Raw genomic sequence first — 19848 nt, forward strand, 5'->3', positions numbered from 1 at the left:
AAAAGCCTTTGAGACAGAAGCTATAGCTGTAAGAGCATCTGAGTGTCTGACTTGGGCAGCAGGAGACACGAAAATGGAAAGGACTTCAGCATCTGGAGCTTGTTTCCCTCTGAGCCCAGCCAGGCTCTGGCTCAGTGAGGGTTAAGGGATCTGCATGGTCTGTGCCCTCCTCCCCCGCCTCCACCCGCCAGTCTTGCAGCCGGCTGGGCAGGGCAGTACTGCTTCAAGAGGTAGCAACCATGGGCCCTGTCATTGGCAGCAGAGAGCTAATGAGAATGCACTCAAACTTGGGAGGAGCCTCATTACACCTTCCACCAGCAGACAAGTGATGCACTCTCCAGATCAGTAAGAAGGATACTGGGGCATCATCTGTACCCACAGAGTGGGCCAGTCCAGGCACGCGGGCTCCATTTGTGGTCAGTGCACCATCCAGAGGATGCCAGCTAGAGACGTGGGATGACACATTAGGGGCAGTCTTTATTGCGTCTCTCCAAAGTCTCTTTCCCTCCAGAGAGCAGACTTTGATGGTGATTTTTTTTTTTTAACCAATGACTTTAACCATTTTCTGCCCCTTTTCACTCCCCTATCCAAAACAGAAATTATCATCATTAATGACACAGATGTGTTCATTAAATTTTGAAATTTACTGCTTATGAAACACATGGTCTTGCAGTGTGTAATTATCATTCAGGTTCTCTGTAAGCTCATTTTCAGGTCTCAAGAGCCTGTGGTCAGTAGTCATCATCTGGGTTTCAGGATGTCTGCAGTGCATCAAGCTGTAAAATTATCTATGTCCCGATAACAACAGCAAGCAATGTCACAAAAATTTGTACTATATTTTTTTTTCCCCAAGAATGGTCATAATGTTGAAAACTATGTCCGTTACCATTCTTCTTCATCTGACAGTAAATGAGTTTTCACTGCTCTGGTACAAGACATCTCCGAAATACCAAAATCTGCAGATGGCTCAAGGGACTCAACTACATGAGACTCAAAGTGTTTTTCATGTATAAGAGCTCACTCTAATTCATGTTCAGACGTAAACTCTACATTGGTTAGGAGTGAGAAATATCCCAGTCCGTTTGGGGAAGTTAACTATGGATGTCCTCTTTGTAACAGCAACCATGCAAATTGGCCAAAATCATTTCTGAGGATTAGATTTCAGCCCATCATCTCAGGAACCATATTTTATCTTTAATACACTGTTTCCAAAAGCTGAAGCTTGGGTTGAGAGTTGAGCTTGTTATTTTTCTTCAGATAAACAGTTCATTTCTACCAACATTAACATTAAAGACATCTGTGTATGACTTAGTCTGCTTACTAGAGTGGAAAGCCAAATTTCTTACCCAACTCCTACCCACCAATCTGAGTAAAATTAAAATAATAAAGAATAAATAAAATATTCACTGCTTTTAAAAATAATTTAAAAAGCCATAAAACAGAAGTTGACTTCATTTCACTGGATTTTTGTCCCACACACTGAAATTGTAAATGAGTTTCACTGGACTTTATGGGTTTTTTACATTCCTACCATCTCAATACATTGTTTTATAACTCTCTTTATTCATATTAAATAGAAATTTTGTAAGGAAGGTACTCAGTCTCTCAGTCATGTCCAACTCTTTGCTACCCCATGAACTGTAGCCCACCAGGCTCCTCTGTCCATGGGATTTCCCAAGCAAGAGTACCGGAGTGGGTTGCCATTTCCTCCCCCAGGGAATCTTCCCAACCCAGGGACTGAACCTGAGTTTCCTGCATTGGCAAGCAGATTCTTTACCACTGAGCCACAGGAAAGAGCCAAAGGAAAGAGGATGTGAATTCCCAAAACAGAATTTAGCATTTCACTTTAGTGGAAATAAAATCAGGTTCAATCACTATTTACCTGATCAGTAACTGAATTCAAATACTGCACAGTCCTGGCTTTCTGCCATTCCAGGTGTGTGGAAAGCTATAATACTCTCCTGTCCACCAACGCGAGAGTGACAGCAGTTGCTCAGTGGAATGTCCCACTGGGATGGTTGCCAGCCTCATCCACAGAAAGGGTGGTGAGAGTGAGGGGTTAGATTAAAAGTCAGTAATACATAGATCCCAAATATAAGAACTAGAGCCATGAACTTCACAGAAGAAACAGAGCTTAGTATTTCCAACCTTGGATTTAACGGTGGAGTCTCAGATATGACCCCCAAAGCACGGGTAACAAAAGAAAAAAATAGATAAATTGGACTTATTGGATTATGATCAGTGATTAGGTTCTGAACGACCGATAATATATCTCATTTTGAAAGTCAAACTAAAAATTAAAAACTTGTGTGTGTTAAAGGACATTATCAATAAAGTGAAAAGACAACTGACAGAATAAGAGGAAATATTTGCAGATCACTTATATAATAAAAGTCTGGTATCCAGAATATATGAAGTACTCTTTTAACTCAACAACAAAAAGGCAAACAACCCGATTGAAAAATGGACAGTGTAATATAAAAAAGAATATGTGTGTGTGTGTGTGTGTATATAACTGAATCATTTTCTGTGCACCAGAAACTAATACAATATTGTAAATCAACTATACTTCAGTGAAAAAATAAAGATAATTTTGATACTATTGAAAACAAGAAAATGGACAAAGTATTTGAATACACGTTTATCCAAAGAGGTATACAAATGGCCAAAAAACATATGAAAAGATGTTCAGCATCATAGTCATTAGGGAAATGCAAGTCAAAACCACAATGAGAAACTACTACATACCCACTTAGATGCCTATAATAAATTTTTTTGATTAAAAGAAAATAGCAAGCTTTGGTGAGGATGTGGAGAAATTGAAACTCTCATACATTGCTGGTAGAAACTCAAAGCGTTTCAGCCACTGTGGAAAAGTCTGGTGGTTGTTCAGAAAGTTTAATGTAGAATTAGCATATGACCCTCAACTCCACTCCTAGATGTATACTCAAAGGATTGAAGAAGGGTTCAAAAAGTACACGTGCACGTGTGTTTGTAGCAGCACTGCTCACAACTGTCAAAAGGTGGGAGCAGCCCACGCGTCCAGTAACAGATGAATGGATAAACAGACTGGTGTGTGTGTGTGTGTGTGTGTGTGTGTGTGTGTGTGTACATGTATAATGGAGGATTATTCAGCCATAAAAGGAATGAAACATTGACATACGCTATGGCATGGGTGAACCTCTGAAACATTATGTTAAATGAAAGAAGCCAGACAAAAAAGGTGACATACTGTATCATTCTATTAATATGAAATACCCAGAATAGGAGAAGCCATAAAGACGGGATATAGACTGGTGGTTACCAAGTACTGAGGAGATGGGGAAATGGGGAAGGAATTTGACTTTGGAATGGTAGAAATATTTTGCAATTAGAGGTGGTGGTTTAGTACATGGGGACTGTACGAAATGCCACTGAACTGTTCAGGTTAAAGTGGTAAATTTTATGTTACAGGAATTTCACTTCAGTGAGCAAAACAAGAAGTCCACAATACAACATAGAAGTGATTGTGAGCTGTATACCAGAACTGCTTAAGGAACACGAAAATGTTTCTCCTTATGGTAGCTGGTAGAGACTATGATCAGTGATTAGGTTCTGAGCGACCGATAATATATCTCATTTTGAAAGTCAAAATAAAAAGATTACTTTTCTAGACCTCTTATAGTTTGGGTATTTATGCTTGGATCTATGATTTAATTAGAGTGATTTTAAGATTAATTCATATAAAGGTCAGGGTTATTTTTTTCCATTAGATATCCAGTCATTCTGTTATTCCTCAAAAGCAGTGCTGTCCAGCAGATATATAATATGAACACATATAATTTTTTATTTCATAGTAGCTACATTGAAACTGTAAGAATAAAGATGTGAAAATAATTTTATCATGTAATTTTTATAATCTCATATAAACAAAATAGTATTGTTTCAATACATAATCAATATTAAAATGTTAGTAAAATGAAGAACAAAGTCTAATGAAAAAAATAAGAAAATTAATTGCTAATTCTTGTTTTATTTTAGGACTCTCAGCTTGCCTCCTCTGGACACAATAATCCAAGTAAGAAATGCTTCTTTCTGTAGCTTCATATGTAGGGGTGGAAGTGGGTGAAGACTGGGGATGCATGCAATATACAGTAGGTTTAAAAGAACTTCACTAAGACAAAATCAAGTGGGGAATACGAGGGCCATTTGTTAAAGTGCTGCCCACATGGACAAGGTACATCGTGACCTTGAATGTTCTATCTTTATTCAAAGGAAGTAGGGACAAAATATGACTTCCCTGGTGGCTCAGATGGTAAAGAAGCTGCCTGCAATACAAGAGACCCAGGTTCGATCCCTGGGTCAGGAAGATCCCTTGGAGAAGGGAATGGCAACCTACTCAAGTATTCTTGCCTGCAGAATTCCATGGACAGAGGAGCCTGGTGGGCTACAGTCCATGGGGTCGCAAAGAGTTGGAAACGACTGAGCGACTAACACTTTTTACTTGGGGCCACAGTATAAAATGGTGAATTTCAGAGTAGCCCTAGGAGGAAGTAATACCATCCTTTCTTACAGTTGGCCTCTGGTGTGTATGAGGGGAAGATATTTTTAAAGGCAACTAATGAGTTACCTAAATTAAAAGAAAATAGGTGGGCAAAGAGAACAATCAGAATATCTCATGATAAATGTTCTCAGAATCCATGAAGAAACCATGCCCTCTTCTGGGGAGAAACAGACTAAAGTGTCCTAGAAGGAATTTCGTTGTTGAACCCAGTGTATAATAAAACACTGGGGCTTCATCATCAAACAGAGAATATCATTCCATGAAGTATTGTTTTAATTCTCTTCTTCAGCAGTGCTAATTGGTATTAATATTTTCTTGAGCATTAAAAATGCATAAGCCACCCCATCCATGTCATGTAATCACACCCACAGAGACTGGGCTTTGTTCGTCTCTTGACCAGCCAGTTGGCTAAAGAGCATTGCTTGCAAATTTCAAGGCTATGTTTGAACGTGAAAATCACTCTGAGCCAGTAGATGTGTCTGGGGCTCACCCACTGAGCATCTGTGAGGGCAGAAAGATTATGGAGAAAAGACATCGGGACAAATGCATTAGAAAGCCCTAGACTTTTAGTGCACAGCTAGAGGAAGGTCAGGGGAGGGGGATGATGGCGTAATAGTGCGTAGGCAATCTCATTAATTATCCCACCCTCTGTTGGAATGTGCTGTGAGCACAAACACCAGGGAAGAGGTGAAATTCCAAGGGACTTGAAATCTATAGAAATTAATAAGTATAATAGTAAGGAAAGGAATCAGGAGATGCATGGTTAAGTTCATGAGGTGTGCAGGCATCGGCATCATATGCCAAAGACAAGAGCATACAGAAGAATTGCCTTTGCTTTGCTCACCATTTCTTTCCATTTCAACTTAAACAGCTCAGGGTAAAGGGAGGAGATAATAGATATAATAGAATAAATGTACTTCCTCTCAGCTTGGAGTCTTTGACATAAAGAAGAACAAAGGAAATAGCTGTTCAGTCCCGTCTGTGTTCAGGCTCTTCTTTATGTCCGCTCTTTCATTTAATCCCCATAGTAGCTGTGTGAAGTGGGCATTGCAGCCCCATTCTGCACAGGATGAAAATGAGATTCTGCAGTTAATACCTAGACCATGGTCACATGGCTTAAAAAAGGTGACAGGATTTGAATTCAGGGATCTCTGTCCCAAAGACAATAGGCTTTCCGTCCCATAAACTTGACCCCAAAAAGGTTGCTTCCATCCTTTCCGTGTGAGATTAAATTCCTGTCCAAGATTCTTGTTTGCATCTGGCCTATTTTTTTTGGCACGGCATGACATTTTCTTGCTGATCCTACCATTGAGATAATGTAAGCATGCCTACCTTCTTTGGAATTGTGAGTGGCACCTACATGATATGGCATAAACCACATTCTGGCAGTTCATCATCTAAGGATATTTGTCATTGACTTTCTCTTTTCTAGGGGTAAGGGTTTTGTGTTTTTTTTTTTTTTTCCAAATAAAGCTTCTCCCATTAAAAACAAAAGATAATATTATTATTTAAAAATCAGTGATGTGGTATGTTTGTGTATACAAGTGTGTGCATACACACACACCCAAAATGGAATGCTATGCAGCAAAAAAATAATAATAATAATAATTGTCAGGCGAGTGTATGCTCCTTGGTTTTTGTCTCATCACAACAAAGATTCGGAGTGATGGACATGAAAGCCCCCTCGGCGTGTCATAGCTTTCGGGTCTTGGATAGACTGTATTATAGCTCTCAGGTCTCGAACGGACCGTGTTATAGTTCTTAGACAAATCAGTGTTACAGTTCAGTGTTACAGCTCTATTTTATTTAGAAGATGGCAGGAAAATCCATCTTCAAGGCATCAGGGCACGTTGATCCAAAGACACGAAGAGAAGAGCGCCTCAGCGCGCGGGAGAGAGAGAGCAAGCTGGCTTTGGCTCCTCTTTTTATACGTGTTGTTTTTGTTTTTTTGTTTTTTTTGTTTTCCTGGGTCTGTCCTGTGTAAATTGGGCCAGCCAGGAGTATTGATTGTTTCACCTGAGGTCCTCACTCTGGTCCTTGGACCTTCCTTTGTTCTATTTTCGCGGGCTTTTCTCTTCATTGTCTTCTAGCCACCGCCGTTTTGGATTCCTTTTCCCTCTTCTGACTACCTAGCAGAATGAAATAATGCCATTTGCAGCAACGTGGGCGAACCTAGAGACTGTCATGCTGAGTGACGTAAGTCAGGCAGAGGAGAGAGACCATGATATCACTCATGGGTAGATATAAACTGTGACACAAATGAACGCATTTACAAAACGGAGCCACAGTTACAGAGACAGAAAGCAAACTTACGGTTACCAAAGGGGAAAGTGGGGGAACAAATTAGAAGTTGGGGTTAGCAGATACAATTACGTATATAAAATAGACAAACAACAAGATCCTACTGGATAGCACAGGGAACTATATTAAAAATCCCGTAAGAAATCATAATGGAAAAAAATAAAAATCAGAGTGTCCTCTGTCGATTATAGCACCCTGGAAACTTTACAGAGTGGGTCCTACCAGCATCTCCTGTGCTGTTTCTTGCATTTAGTTTGGAATAATTACAGTTTGGGGAATCATGACTCCACTAGGTATGTAGAAAAGAGGAAAACACTGAATTTCAGAGAAACAAAATGTATGTTGATGGACTGATCTTCCCCACTCTAGGTCAGTGCTTTTTTATTTTTGAAGTTAGAAAACTATGTTATGTAGATACTAAGAGAAGAGAGTGTATAAATTAAACAGAAAATTATTTTTTAATCCAAATCTTTTAAAAGAGAGCTGCTTTAGCAAGCTTCAGTTCAGTTCAGTGCAGTCACTCAGTCGTGTCCAACTCTTTGCGACCCCATGAATTGCAGCATGCCAGGCCTCCCTGTCCATCACCAGCTCCCGGAGTTCACTCAGACTCACGTCCATCGAGTCAGTGATGCCATCCAGCCATCTCATCCTCTGTCGTCCCCTTCTCCTCCTGCCCCCAATCCCTCCCAGCATCACAGTCTTTTCCAATGAGTCAACTCTTTGCATGAGGTGGCCAAAGTACTGGAGTTTCAGCTTTAGCATCATTCCTTCCAAAGAACACCCAGGGCTGATCTCCTTCAGAATGGACTGGTTGGTTCTCCTTGCAGTCCAAGGGACTCTCAAGAGTCTTCTCCAACACCACAGTTCAAAAGCATCAATTCTTCAGCACTCAGCCTTCTTTACAGTCCAACTCTCACATCCATACATGACCACAGGAAAACCATAGCCTTGACTGCTGATTACCAATTAATTTAATATTATAAAATGGCAGCTTATTAAGTGTTGAGAAACTTAAACATTAAAATAGGTGATGCATGTTTATAGTTTCTTAAAGGTGTGAGAATGTCCCATTCTTGTGTCAGACAGAGCATAAGCACTTCTTTCCCTCCTTCTGAATCTGCATTAAAATAACCAAAAGCAGCAGTGAAGGAAGGAAATCCATAATAGCCCTGAAAACAGGAAAGAATTTCATTAGCAAACCAGAAATTCAGCTGAGTTTCTGGAAAATGGAGAGTGGATGGGACTGTGCTGTTAGATAATCCTGGGCAGGGAAGGTGATGGCTCAGAAAAAAGAAAATAATGAAACAAACAGAAACAAGCCATAGTGGTGGTGGGAATGTCCTTCAGAGCTCACTCCAGGAGAGACTGAATTCCCTCTCAACCCCAACAGAGAAGAGGTGTGGACTGTAGACAGTGATGGGAACATGGCTGTTCTTCCAGCCTTTACGCCTCCACTCCCATCTTGGCAGGTTTTCATATGGAGCTTTCAGTGTGGTTTTCCTCCCCCAGAAACCAACGTACCAAAAAAAAAAAAAAAAAAGTAACATTTGCCAAGAAAATTAAGAGTTATCTAGAACTTCTAGCTGGGAGCTGGTACCTAAGAGAGAGGGACTTTCTTGGTAGCTCAGCTGGTAAAGAATCTGCCTGCAATGCAGGAGCCTCTGGTTCAATTCCTGGGTCAGGAAGATCCCCTGGAGAAGGGATTCTTAGGCTTCCCTGGTGGCTCAGACAATAAAGAATCTGCCTGCGCAGACAGTAAAGAATCCACCTGCAATGCAGGAGACCTAGGTTTGATCCCTGGGTTGGGAAGATCCCCTGGAGGAGGGCATGGCAATCCACCCCAGTATTCTTGCCTGGAGAATCCCATAGACAGAGTCGTCTGGCAGGCTAGAGTTCGTAGGGTCACAAAAAGTTGGTCACAACTGAGTGACTAAGCACAGGCACATACATGCACGTAAGAGAGAAGCAGAGTAGATTCTGAGATAATACCAAACCTTAAAAACACACATCTATGGTTCAGTTCAGTTCAGTTCAGTCGCTCAGTCGTGTCTGACTCTTTGCGACCCCATGGACTGCAGCACTCCAGGCTTCCTTGTCCATCACCAGCTCCTGGAGCTTGCTCAAACTCATGTCCATCAAGTAGCTGACACCATCCAACCATCTCATCCTCTGCCGTCCCCTTCTCCTCCCGCCTTCAATCTTGCCCAGCATCAGGGTCTTTTCAAATGAGTCAGTTCTTCACATCAGGTGGCCAAAGTATTGGAGTTTCAGCTTCAGCATCAGTTCTTCCAATGAATATTCGGGACTGATTTCCTTTAGGATTGACTGGTTTGATCTCCTTGCAGTCCAAGGGATTCTCAAGACTCCTCTCCAACATCTAAGGTTGGTGGAAGAAAAATCAGTTTTTCTCAAGAGGGAAATAAACCAAAATGCTGTACACCCAGACTAAACTACTTCCTATTTTTGCTGGGGGTTCAGAGGACAGTCAGGACTCCCAGCTTGTCTTGAGAGTTCTTCTCTCCTGAACTCTAATTAACATACTCTGTCCACTTAGAAAAAGCTGTAAATCAGCCTCTCCCTACAAGGGAAACATGTTAGCAAGATAGATCAATATACTAATACAGAAAATCCACACCAGTACTTTTTAACCAGTTTGAATTCACATTCAAAAAGGTGAATACATAACCATGAGCAACAAAGAAAAACACTGACCCAGAGGAAATCTACTTAATTCAAGAAACAGAAGAAAAAATTTTCAAATGTGACTGCAGTCTTCAGAAGCAATTGAAATTATTTGCATCAAATAAAAAGAACAGATTGGTATGAAAAAGAAGCAGTTATAGATCAAATGAGTACTTGAGAATCAAAGATAAAGTTGACAAAATTTTTAAACTTAATAGAAATGATGGATAATAGCTGAAGTCTAGAATATAAGGTTGAAAACATTTTTTTCCTAATATAAAGCAAAAGCAATAAAAAAAAAAATGAAAGGAAATTACAGCACATAAAGATTAGTCATTACAGAAAGATCAAATCTGGCTATTTAGAATATACCACAAAAGGAAAACAAAGAAAATAGAGAAGAACAAATAATAAAAGAATGAGAATCCCTAGGGAAATGAGCACTTATTATCAAAAATATTTATATACAATAAAACAAGAGACCTTGAACAAAAGCAAAGAAAAACAACAGACAGCCAAGAATTAAAGAGACCTCCAAGGACTTCAGATACTGGAATAACCAAGCTCAGAACATAAAATAAGAATGTTTATGTTAATTTTCAAAAATGAGAAAATTGAAAATATGGTAGCAAAAGTATTTGAAAGTGTACTAATCAGAACCTCTACAGAAATTAAAATTTATTTGCTTAGGTTTAACTGTAGTTTAGATATAGGTGAAGAAAAAGTAATGAATCAGGAAATTGAACTTAAGAAATTACCTAGACTGCAGTCGAGAAAGGATGTTTAAAAACCTGGGATATAAAGCAAGAAGGTCTAACATATATTTAACTAGAATTCCAGAAAAAGATAAGGTAAGAGAGGGAATGTTAAAGGAGATGATGGCTGAAATTTTTCCACAATTGAAAGACTCTACCTTGCAGATTCAAGAAATCCAATGAATATTAAGCAAGTTAAAGAAAAATAAGTCCACACTAGACACATAATAGTTAAACTGCAAACCACATAAATAAAGAAAAATTCTTAAAATACCGTTTAATAAGGAAGCAACAGTTAAACTTCCAGTTGACTTTTGACAGCAGCTGTGGGAACCAGGAGACAATGAAATTATAACTTCATTTTTCTGTATGTGGAAACTGACAAGGTTGATTCTCACATTTATTTGATATTACAGAGAGCCAAAAATGCATAGCTCATACTCTTGAAGAAGAGCGAGGCTGAAGGCTTGTTACCAATATTATGAATGAATGAATGACTATTTTGACTAAGTAATAAGATGGTAAGGGACAGGGAGGCCTGGCGTGCTGCAGTCCATGGGCTTGCAAAGAGTAGGACACGACTTGGCGACTAAACAACACCAAAACTAAGTAATGAAGATAATAATAGACAAATTGGGCAGTGAAACAGTATAGGGGAAACAGACCCACAGATGTATGAAAACCAGATTCATGTCAGAACTAACAATGCAGATCAATGGAGAAAGAATGGGCTTCTTAATAGATGGTGCCCAAATAGCTGGTAATCTACAGGGAGAAAAAGGAAGTTAACTCCTACCTCACATCACATACAGAAACTATTCCAGGTATTTATGAAAGACCTAAATGGGACAAGTAAAATTATACACTTTCAAAAGGGTATAGAGAACATCTTTCTGATGTATTTCTTAAATAAAACACCAAAAGAAAGTGTCAAATAAAGGAAAATAGCAGGTTTTTATTGATGCTTTTGAACTGTGGTGTTGGAGAAGACTCTTGAGGGTCCCTTGGACTGCAAGGAGATCCAACCAGTACATCCTAAAGGATGTCCCAAATATTCATTGGAAGGACTAGTGCTGAAGTTGAAACTCCAATACTTTGGCCACCTGATGTGAAGAACTGACTCACTGGAAAAGACCCTGATGCTGGGAAAGATTGAAGGCAGGAGGAGAAGGGGATGACAGAGGATCAGATGGTTGGATGGCGTCACCAACTCGATGGACATGAGTTTGAGCAAGCTCCAGGAGTTGGTGATGGACAGGGAAGCCTGGCGTGCTGCAGTCCATGGGGTCGCAAAGAGTCGGACACGACTGAGTGACTGAACTGAACTAAATAAGGGGATGCTGCACAGCAGTAGGATGAATGAACCGAAGCTAGGTGCATCATGTTGGCCGAGTCTAAAAATCATACCATTGAGCGACAGAAGTAAGCTCCAGAAGAATGCATACAGTACAAGTCCATTCACGTGAAGTTTAAAATCAGGACAAACTGAAGACTATTTTGTTTACAGATAAATACAGGACAACCAAAACTATCAAGAAGAGTTGGAAGATTAACACAAGATTCCATTACTCGCTAACTGGAACTCAATAGGACTCAGGCCTAAGAGGATTCTGGGCTATTTATTGTCAGTGTCCCATTTCTCGGCTTGCAAGGTGTTTTCACAATTAACCTGATTTACTTTTTAAAAAATGTGTGTGTGTGTGTGTGTGTGTGTGTGTGTGTGTGTGTGTGTGTTCAGTCGCTTCAGTTGTGTCTGACTCCTTGCAACTCTATGGACTGTAGCCCACCAGGCTCCTCTGTCCATGGGATTTCCCAGGCAGGAATACTGGAGTGGGTTGCCATGCCCTCCTCCAGGGGATCTTGCCAGCCCAGGGATCCGTCTCTTGTGTCTCCTGCATTGGCAGGTTTGTTCTTTACCACTAGCACCACCTGGGAAGCCTATATATATATATATATATATATATATATACATACACACACACATTTTTACACACATTACATGCATGCTCTATTGAACTTCTTTTTAGAAAAAAGATAGCCTTTGTCTGAGACAAATTAATCTATGCCACAGTGAGATGTAAGAATGAAAATCCATTTGACGTAAATGCTGGGAACCAAGTTTAGTGACAGTCCCTCTGCACAGGTCCAGTCTTTCTACTGTTTCTTAGAGATTAATATTTATATTGCTACAATATTATAAATTCCATTATTCATATATAATTTTTCTCATTGGCCTATAGGCACTTCCCAAAATTAAATTATTAATTAGATTAATATTAATGAGATGGCTCAATAATTACTGAACACAGTATAAATATTTTAAATCTCGACTATGCAAGAAGAAAGGTATGGCTGTGCAGAGTAGGATGTGATAGAGGGAGGGGAGAGCAGGAGGGAAGAATAAATGGGGGGGGCTTCTTCACTTCACATAGTATAAAAGAAAAGGTACTGTCAGAAGTTGATTAATCAAAAAATAGAGGATTAAATTTATTTAAAGTTAAAATACCCACTAGACATTAAAAGGGCTTCAATACAGGAGACCTGGGTTTGATCCCTGGGTTGAGAAGATCCCCTGGAGGAGGTCATGGCAATCCACTCCAGTATTCTTGCCTGGAGAATCCCCATGGACAGAGGAGCCTGGTGGGTTACAGTCCATGGGGTCACAAAGAGTCAGGCATGACTGAGCGACTAAGCACAGCGCAGACATGAAAAATAGTTAAAGAACTGGCAACAGTTGTAAGAAGGAAAGTGGTCATATAAGTGTATTAAATATCTCCTCTCATTTTTCATATTAGAAATTATTATGTATCTCTGAAGTTAATTTCTCTAAAAATGTGTATTATTTAGCATAATGGTTGTTACCATGAACACAGATTACTTTTACTGTAAAGAAATGCTGTAGTATAGCATCAGGTTCCTTCCCAGCAGAATGCAGCCCAGGTCTACTTTGATTTCCTTTTCATAGTACCACTTACGTAGAGTGCAGTGGTACTCCAGTAGTGCAGTCATTTTCAGTTAAATTAGACATTATCTATCTTTCCAGACAGAGTACACACTATATAAGTCCTTGGTACATTTATTGGATTAAACATGTAGCTACTGTAACTTTTTAAGTGGCCTATTGGAGCCTCAAAACTTTCATACGTCAAAGTCTGTATCCTTCTCAGCGGAACGTGCACATACGCCATTCTCCTCTCTCCCACTATCGCGTGGGATTCTGCGGTAATGAAAGGTCACCAGACAGCAGACATATACTGAGTGTGTATATGTGCTTGGTCCTGTGGAAGGCTCAGGGAGACAAATACAGAGTGTCAAGCTGAAAGAACACATGTGAGATGAACATGGACACATTGCTATATTTAAAACAGATAACCAGCAAGAGCCTGCTGTACAGCACAGGGAACTCTATACTCAACATTATGTAACAACCTAAACAGGAAAAGAATCTGGAAAAGAATGCTGTTTTTCACTCGCTAAGTCATGTTCGACTCTTTGTCATACCATGGACTGCAGCATGCCAGGCTTCCCTGTCCTTCACGGTCTCCCAGAGTTTGCTCAAATTCATGTCTGTTGAGTTGGTGATGCTATCCAAGCATCTCATCCTCTGTCACTCACTTCTCTTCCTGCCCTCAATCTTTCCCAGCATCCGGGTCTTTTCCAATGAGTCAGCTCTTCTCATCAGGTGGCCAGAGTTTCAGCTTCAGATATATGTATCTGTATAATTGCTATACACCTGAAACTAACCCAACATTGTTAATCAACTATACTCCAACATAAAATAAAAAGTTAAAAAGAAATTTAAAAAGAAAAAACACAAATAATATAGATATACATGTACATATCTATTTACATATATAATTTTTCTTTCTATGGCTCATTTTTTCTCTCTTCCTATCTGTAATTATATTTCCTCAAAAGATCAATTCAGGTCCCTTCCAAAGGACAGCAATGTGGAATCTACTGTGAAATCAGCTGAAATAGTCAGAACGACCCCCAGTAGTCCTGTTTGGTGGTAGCAAGGAAACATCTCCTGAGCACCCAACTGGAAAGTCTCTTCCTGAGCACTTTTTCTGGCTTACATTCATCATTTTTCCCTTGGGTCCTGATAAAGAGCCTATGATTCTTCCTGGCTTGTACACTCAGACATTTCAAGTTAACTTCAGAAATTGCATCACCTAAAATTTCCAGATATTTGGGGAGAATTTTGTGTTTAGTTCTTTCTGATGAACAGACATAGTTTTAATTCCTGACCTTATCCTGAGCTCGCTTTTCCCCCAGAAAGGTTAATTCATGATCAGCTGAGAGCATTCACTCCCAGACTGTTCACAAATGCCTCATTTGGCCCTGTTGCGTCCTTCCTGTTTGCCAGAATCTGTTCTGTTTTCCCCGTTGCCACAACATAAGTGCTGCTAAGAGCAGAGGTAATCAGCTGCAGCTTTGCGCCTGCACTGATCCAGCCCTCCCCGCAGCCCCCAGACCCCAGGTGCAGTAAGGCCTCTGTCCCCCAGCCCGCGGGTTATCTGGCAGCAGTGCTGATCAAGGTAAAACATATTTATTCAAGCATCCAAATAATGTCTTCGTAAGGCGTATTGATTTTTTTTTTGACATAAGTTGTTCAGAAATGTTTATGGTTGGCCTGCTGTTTACGTTCCTGATGATGATGAGATGTGGGGTGACTTCTGGTGGCTGCAGACCAGGAAACATAACCAGTTTCTCCAAATGAAAGGGGGAAAAGTCACTGTGTTTAAGAAAAATCAAACCTCCGTCTAGTTGTCTTTCTCACGTTGGGTTTTAAGCCAGCTTTTTCACTCTCCTCTTTTATCCTCATCCAGAGGCTCTTCGGTTCCTCTTCACTTTCTGTCACTAAACTGGTATCATCTGCATATCTGAGGTTGTTGATGTTTCAGTGAGCAGTCTTGATAAGGACAGAGGAGTCTGGTGGGCTGCAGTCTATGGGGGTCACAAAGAGTCGGACATACCTGAACCACAGCGGCAGCCAGTTGTCTTTACCTGTCTTAGGTAACTCTGTATTTGGGGATTCTGGCAGGCATTGTGGTTACTTATTGGAAAGTAATTCTGGAAACTACTAAATTAGGTTATTGTCTAGCAAGAAAGTAGCTGACAAGGTCTTGCCTGTCTTTCAATGATTTCACAACAGGTCTGGCCTGGAAGACAAAATATGATATGGAAATATGAGCTTAAAAGTCTATTAATTTGCTGTCTCTACTTTTACTTCACCATGATGTCCTATGTTTGGGGGCTCTGTCTGATCAGTGTTTGCTGCTGAGGCAGTTAAAACAGGTGTTGTGACTTTTTTACAAGGTGGCTGCCCTTCATGGGCGCTCCAAGCACTATGTGGGCACTCATTAGCACAGTCACGTCTGAGATAGGTGTGTGGGCCATATAGAATGGTCTTCTTTCTCTCACAACTGTTTCATTTCCTATAAGGAAAAAAGAAGCTTGGACAGCATCTTTGCAATGTGTTCATCATGTGATTTAGGAGGTCATTCCTGAGCCTACGTGTCAAAAAGGGGTTTGGTACAGGGCATAAACCTGAGGCCCTTAATGATAGACTGAGGGATTCTACGAGGTCTCCAGGCCTGACTTGAAATAGCAAAGTGAAGCAAGTTGCCACCTTCAGTCCCATCCCTTGCAACTCATAGTCTTCTCTGGGGTTTGTTAAACTATTAGCACTGCATAGCCGGCATAACCAGAGCTAGCTCACGTGGCAGTCACGACCCTCCTGTCTCCTCTGTTGCTGCTTAGTTGCTGAGTTGTGTCCAACTCTGACCCCATGGGCTGTAGCCCACCAGGTTCCTCTGTCCGTGAAATTTACCAGGCAAGAATACTGGAGTGGGTTGCCGTTTTCTGCTCCAGGGGATCTTCTTAAGCCCAGTATCGAATCCATGTCTCCTGCTTAGCAGGTGGATTCTTTACCACTGAGCCACCTCCCAGGTGGCCCTTCTTCTATCTCCTAGCCTCAAGGAAATAAAAAGAAGCATCTTGTAATACGAGGATGTATAGTTTCAAACCATCAGTGGTTGAGGATCTAAGAATTTTATCTACTGTGAGAGGAATTTGCCCTTTAAAACTCCAAAAAATGGACCCATCCAATTCTTGACCACATACGGCAGAAACGTTGCTTAACTAGCCTCTCAGGTGGTCAGGAAGAATTTCTGATTTGCATCTTATTCTGTGCTAACAGGGTGACCCCAGAATCTGCTGCCAGGGCTCTCTGTGGAGTATCATTCTTAGGGATCTTGTAAGCTGAGGTGCAGCCTCAGTGTTGTGTACAATCCTCTTGTCCAAGCTCTGATGCTGCCCACCTGGTTTAGCTTGTGTTAGGGCTAAACACTGAAGAAGGCAATGGCACCCCACTCCAGTACTCTTGCCTGGAAAATCCTGTGGACGGAGGAGCCTGGTAGGCTGCAGTCCATGAGGTCGCTAAGAGTCGGACACGACTGAGTGACTTCACTTTCACTTTTCACTTTCATGCGTTGGAGAGGGAAATGGCAACCCACTCCAGTGTTCTTGCCTGGAGAATCCCAGGGACAGAGAAGCCTGGTAGGAGGCCATCTATGGGGTCGCACAGTTGGACACTACTGAAGCGACTTAGCAGCAGCAGCAGCAGGGCTAAACCCAAGCTAGGCACCACCGTCCCACGTGGCGCTGGTGGTACAGAACCCACCTGCCTGTGCAGGAGATATAAGAGACTGAGGTTTAATCCCTGGTTTAGGAAGATCCCCCGGAGGGGGTCATGGCAACCCACTCCAGTATTCTTGTCTGGAGAATCCCACGGACGGAGGAGCCATAGGGTCACGAAGAGTTGAACACAATTGAAGTGACTGAGCATACACATGGCAGAAAGCATCAAAGTGCCTTGTATCTAGAATGCTAATGGGGTTTATTTCCTTAAATTTTCTGTAAAATGAAGGGGAAGAAAACAGGTTCCATCTATAAGATATTTATCTTTAGGCAGGGTCTCCACTCTGAGCCTCTGGTTGTTTGCAAACAGCTCCTTCGTACCTATTCATAGATCCATGCCCGGCAATTGTATTACAGAGAAGAAACTATTTTGCAAATCCAGTTCTTGGACAATAAAAAGATGTTTTAAAAGCCTCCTGCTGCACATTTTGAATGATTGTTAATATTGAATCTCTCTTAAATCTTAAAGGCTGTAACACTCACAAGGTATTTTTTTTTTCTGCTTCCTTTTTTAAGAGAAAGGTGATGCCGAGCCAGAGAGTCCCGACAATGGCACATCGAATACATCGTAAGTCTCTTTCCTGTTTCTATCCCGAGTTCTTTAATACACTTATAATACAAAATAGCGCAAATATCTTGTTATAGTAATAATAATAATGGAAGGAAGTCTGTGGTTCTCTTTCTCATGATAATGCCTGCTTACATGCTTTTGGATGCAGTTGCATTTTGAGGTTTTTCTAGTGCTTTAGCCCAGTAAGAGCAATCTTGAAAACACAAGGCTCCTCTTTATAATGTATAGATAGATGTAATGAGATCTGATGGTATTATGGGGCGGAGGGAGGGAGGAGAGCTTTTGGAACTTGCTCAGCAACGTCTATCACTGTCATAAATAATTGGAAAATGTTTCTCACATACTGGGAGATCGTCTGTCCTACACACCTGGAAAGTCCCTGTGTCATTTTAAAGCCTGCCCTTTGCAACCTCACCTCTGAATTATGTGAAATATAGTTATAGACATCTCTGGACCATGAAAGATTATTCATGTTTTTGAGTTAACAAACGCAGTTGTAAAGAGATAAGAAAGGGCTCTTTTAAAACACATTCCACATTTCGTCTTTCTCCTCTCAATACTCAAGCAATCAAAAAAATGTTTGGATGATTAATTTGATGCCAAATTTATGTGCCAAAGTTTACATAACTCACGAGCTAACAAATTATTTTGGCTGAATAGGAATTAGTAACAAGTTTTTTTTTTTCTTAAAAATCATTATTTTTTAATCATTTCTGAGGAGTTAAATGTGATTTCTTATTATAAGACAGTTTTGTGAATATATCTATATTTGGACCAGTGCTTTTCTTACTAAGCATTTAAAGTGCTTTCTAGCCATCAGAAATGACAGCTTGTGATATAACATTATTGAGTGTATTTGTCCAAGATGTGTTTCTCAGTCTAGGAAGAGTCTTTGGCTTGCATAGGATGACTATTTATTTCATAAAGATTGTGACTATTTGCTGGTTTTTCTTAAGATATATCCTAAAGTTATATCCTAAGATATAAGATATTCTAAAAGTTATAAGTGGTTCTATTATCATGATTTCTAATGATATAATGAATGTGTCTGGTTTTTAATTATTAAAATAGTACTAATTTTTAAATTTTTTACTATATAAAATAAGAAAAGGGTTTTAATGCCATCTGGAGGCATTCTAGAGAACTGAAAAGGGTAAAGTCACTTTTAAAAATTTGGTTCTTTTGAGCAACGTTTGAGACTAGATAAAAATTTATGCAACTAAAATGTAAACTATTTGAGAGTAAGTTTTATTTTTATAATTAATTTTATAAAAGTATTAATTATTATAGAAGCAACCATTTTTCAAGAAAATCATTTTAAAAGCAGACAAAGATACATACAAAATATGTTAGAAAGCAGCTAGCATCCTACGTTTAATTTTTTCAAATTTAAAATCACGTACAGTGGGAATTCCCTGGCTGTCCAGTGGTTAAGACTCCATACTTTCACCGCCCAGAGCCCAGGTTCAGCTCCTGGTTGGGCAACTAAGATCCCACAAACCTCACAGAACAACCGAAAAAGAAAAATCACGTTCGATAGACTCAAATTTTGTTAATACAGTTTCATGTGCCACTAAAGCTCTCCTTCCCTTATACATTTCTGAAAAGTCTTAGTTTCTATAACTCATTACCTTAACAAAATCAATATGTTGTCTGAGAAATTACTTTTAAACCCTCCAGAGATTTGTGAATAGTGAAAGCTTGAAGCGTGACCCCACATTCCTGAACAAAGCCGTTCCCTACTCATCTGCTCACATCCTGCCTCTTGAACTAGAAATAGCAGAAATAAAGTCTGAGGCTGGACCTGTATTAAAAGTGGAGACTTCTGAGCTTGATCCTCTCACAGAGCCCTCTAGCAGTGGTTCTGTCATGATTAGGCAAGAGGAATAGCTTATTACAAATAAAGAGCAGGAACTCAGGCTGCCTTAGACTCGGGTAGAGATTTACCGTCTCTATGTGATACCCTATCTGAGCTTTATCTATACAGACAGATAAGTAGGGCAGGGATAGTATCCTTATTTTTCATATAAGGAATCTAAGGATCAGAAAAGTCATTCAATTTGAGTGATAAAACTAGAACACAAATCTTAGGATATTTTGCTTTTTTGGCCATTTACCATGATGAGGGGGTGAGTGGATCTTAGGAGACAAAACAAAGTCATAAGTCAAACCAAGTAGAAAAATGGGAATCTATTTATTTGTTAAATGGTAAGCTTATTAGTTTGCTAGGGCCTCTGTAACAACGTAGCACAAACTGAGTCCCGTGAACAAGAGAAATTTATTATCTAAGT

General features: G+C 40.1%; 1 protein-coding gene across 9 annotated transcripts in view; it reads left to right on the top strand.

Annotated features, from left to right (window-relative positions):
* The window catches only part of AFF3 (ALF transcription elongation factor 3), a 628609-nt gene that overhangs the window by 420627 nt on the left and 188134 nt on the right, over window positions 1-19848 (top strand). For all 9 annotated transcript variants that reach the window (XM_060412422.1, XM_042246414.2, XM_042246415.2 and 6 more), the window contains 2 exons: window positions 4021-4057; window positions 17503-17554. In XM_060412422.1, coding sequence (XP_060268405.1) covers window positions 4021-4057; window positions 17503-17554 — 89 coding nt within the window. The remainder of the gene's footprint in view (window positions 1-4020; window positions 4058-17502; window positions 17555-19848) is intronic.

Source organism: Ovis aries, chromosome 3 (genome assembly GCF_016772045.2).
Source record: "Ovis aries strain OAR_USU_Benz2616 breed Rambouillet chromosome 3, ARS-UI_Ramb_v3.0, whole genome shotgun sequence".
Taxonomy (NCBI): domain Eukaryota; kingdom Metazoa; phylum Chordata; class Mammalia; order Artiodactyla; family Bovidae; genus Ovis; species Ovis aries.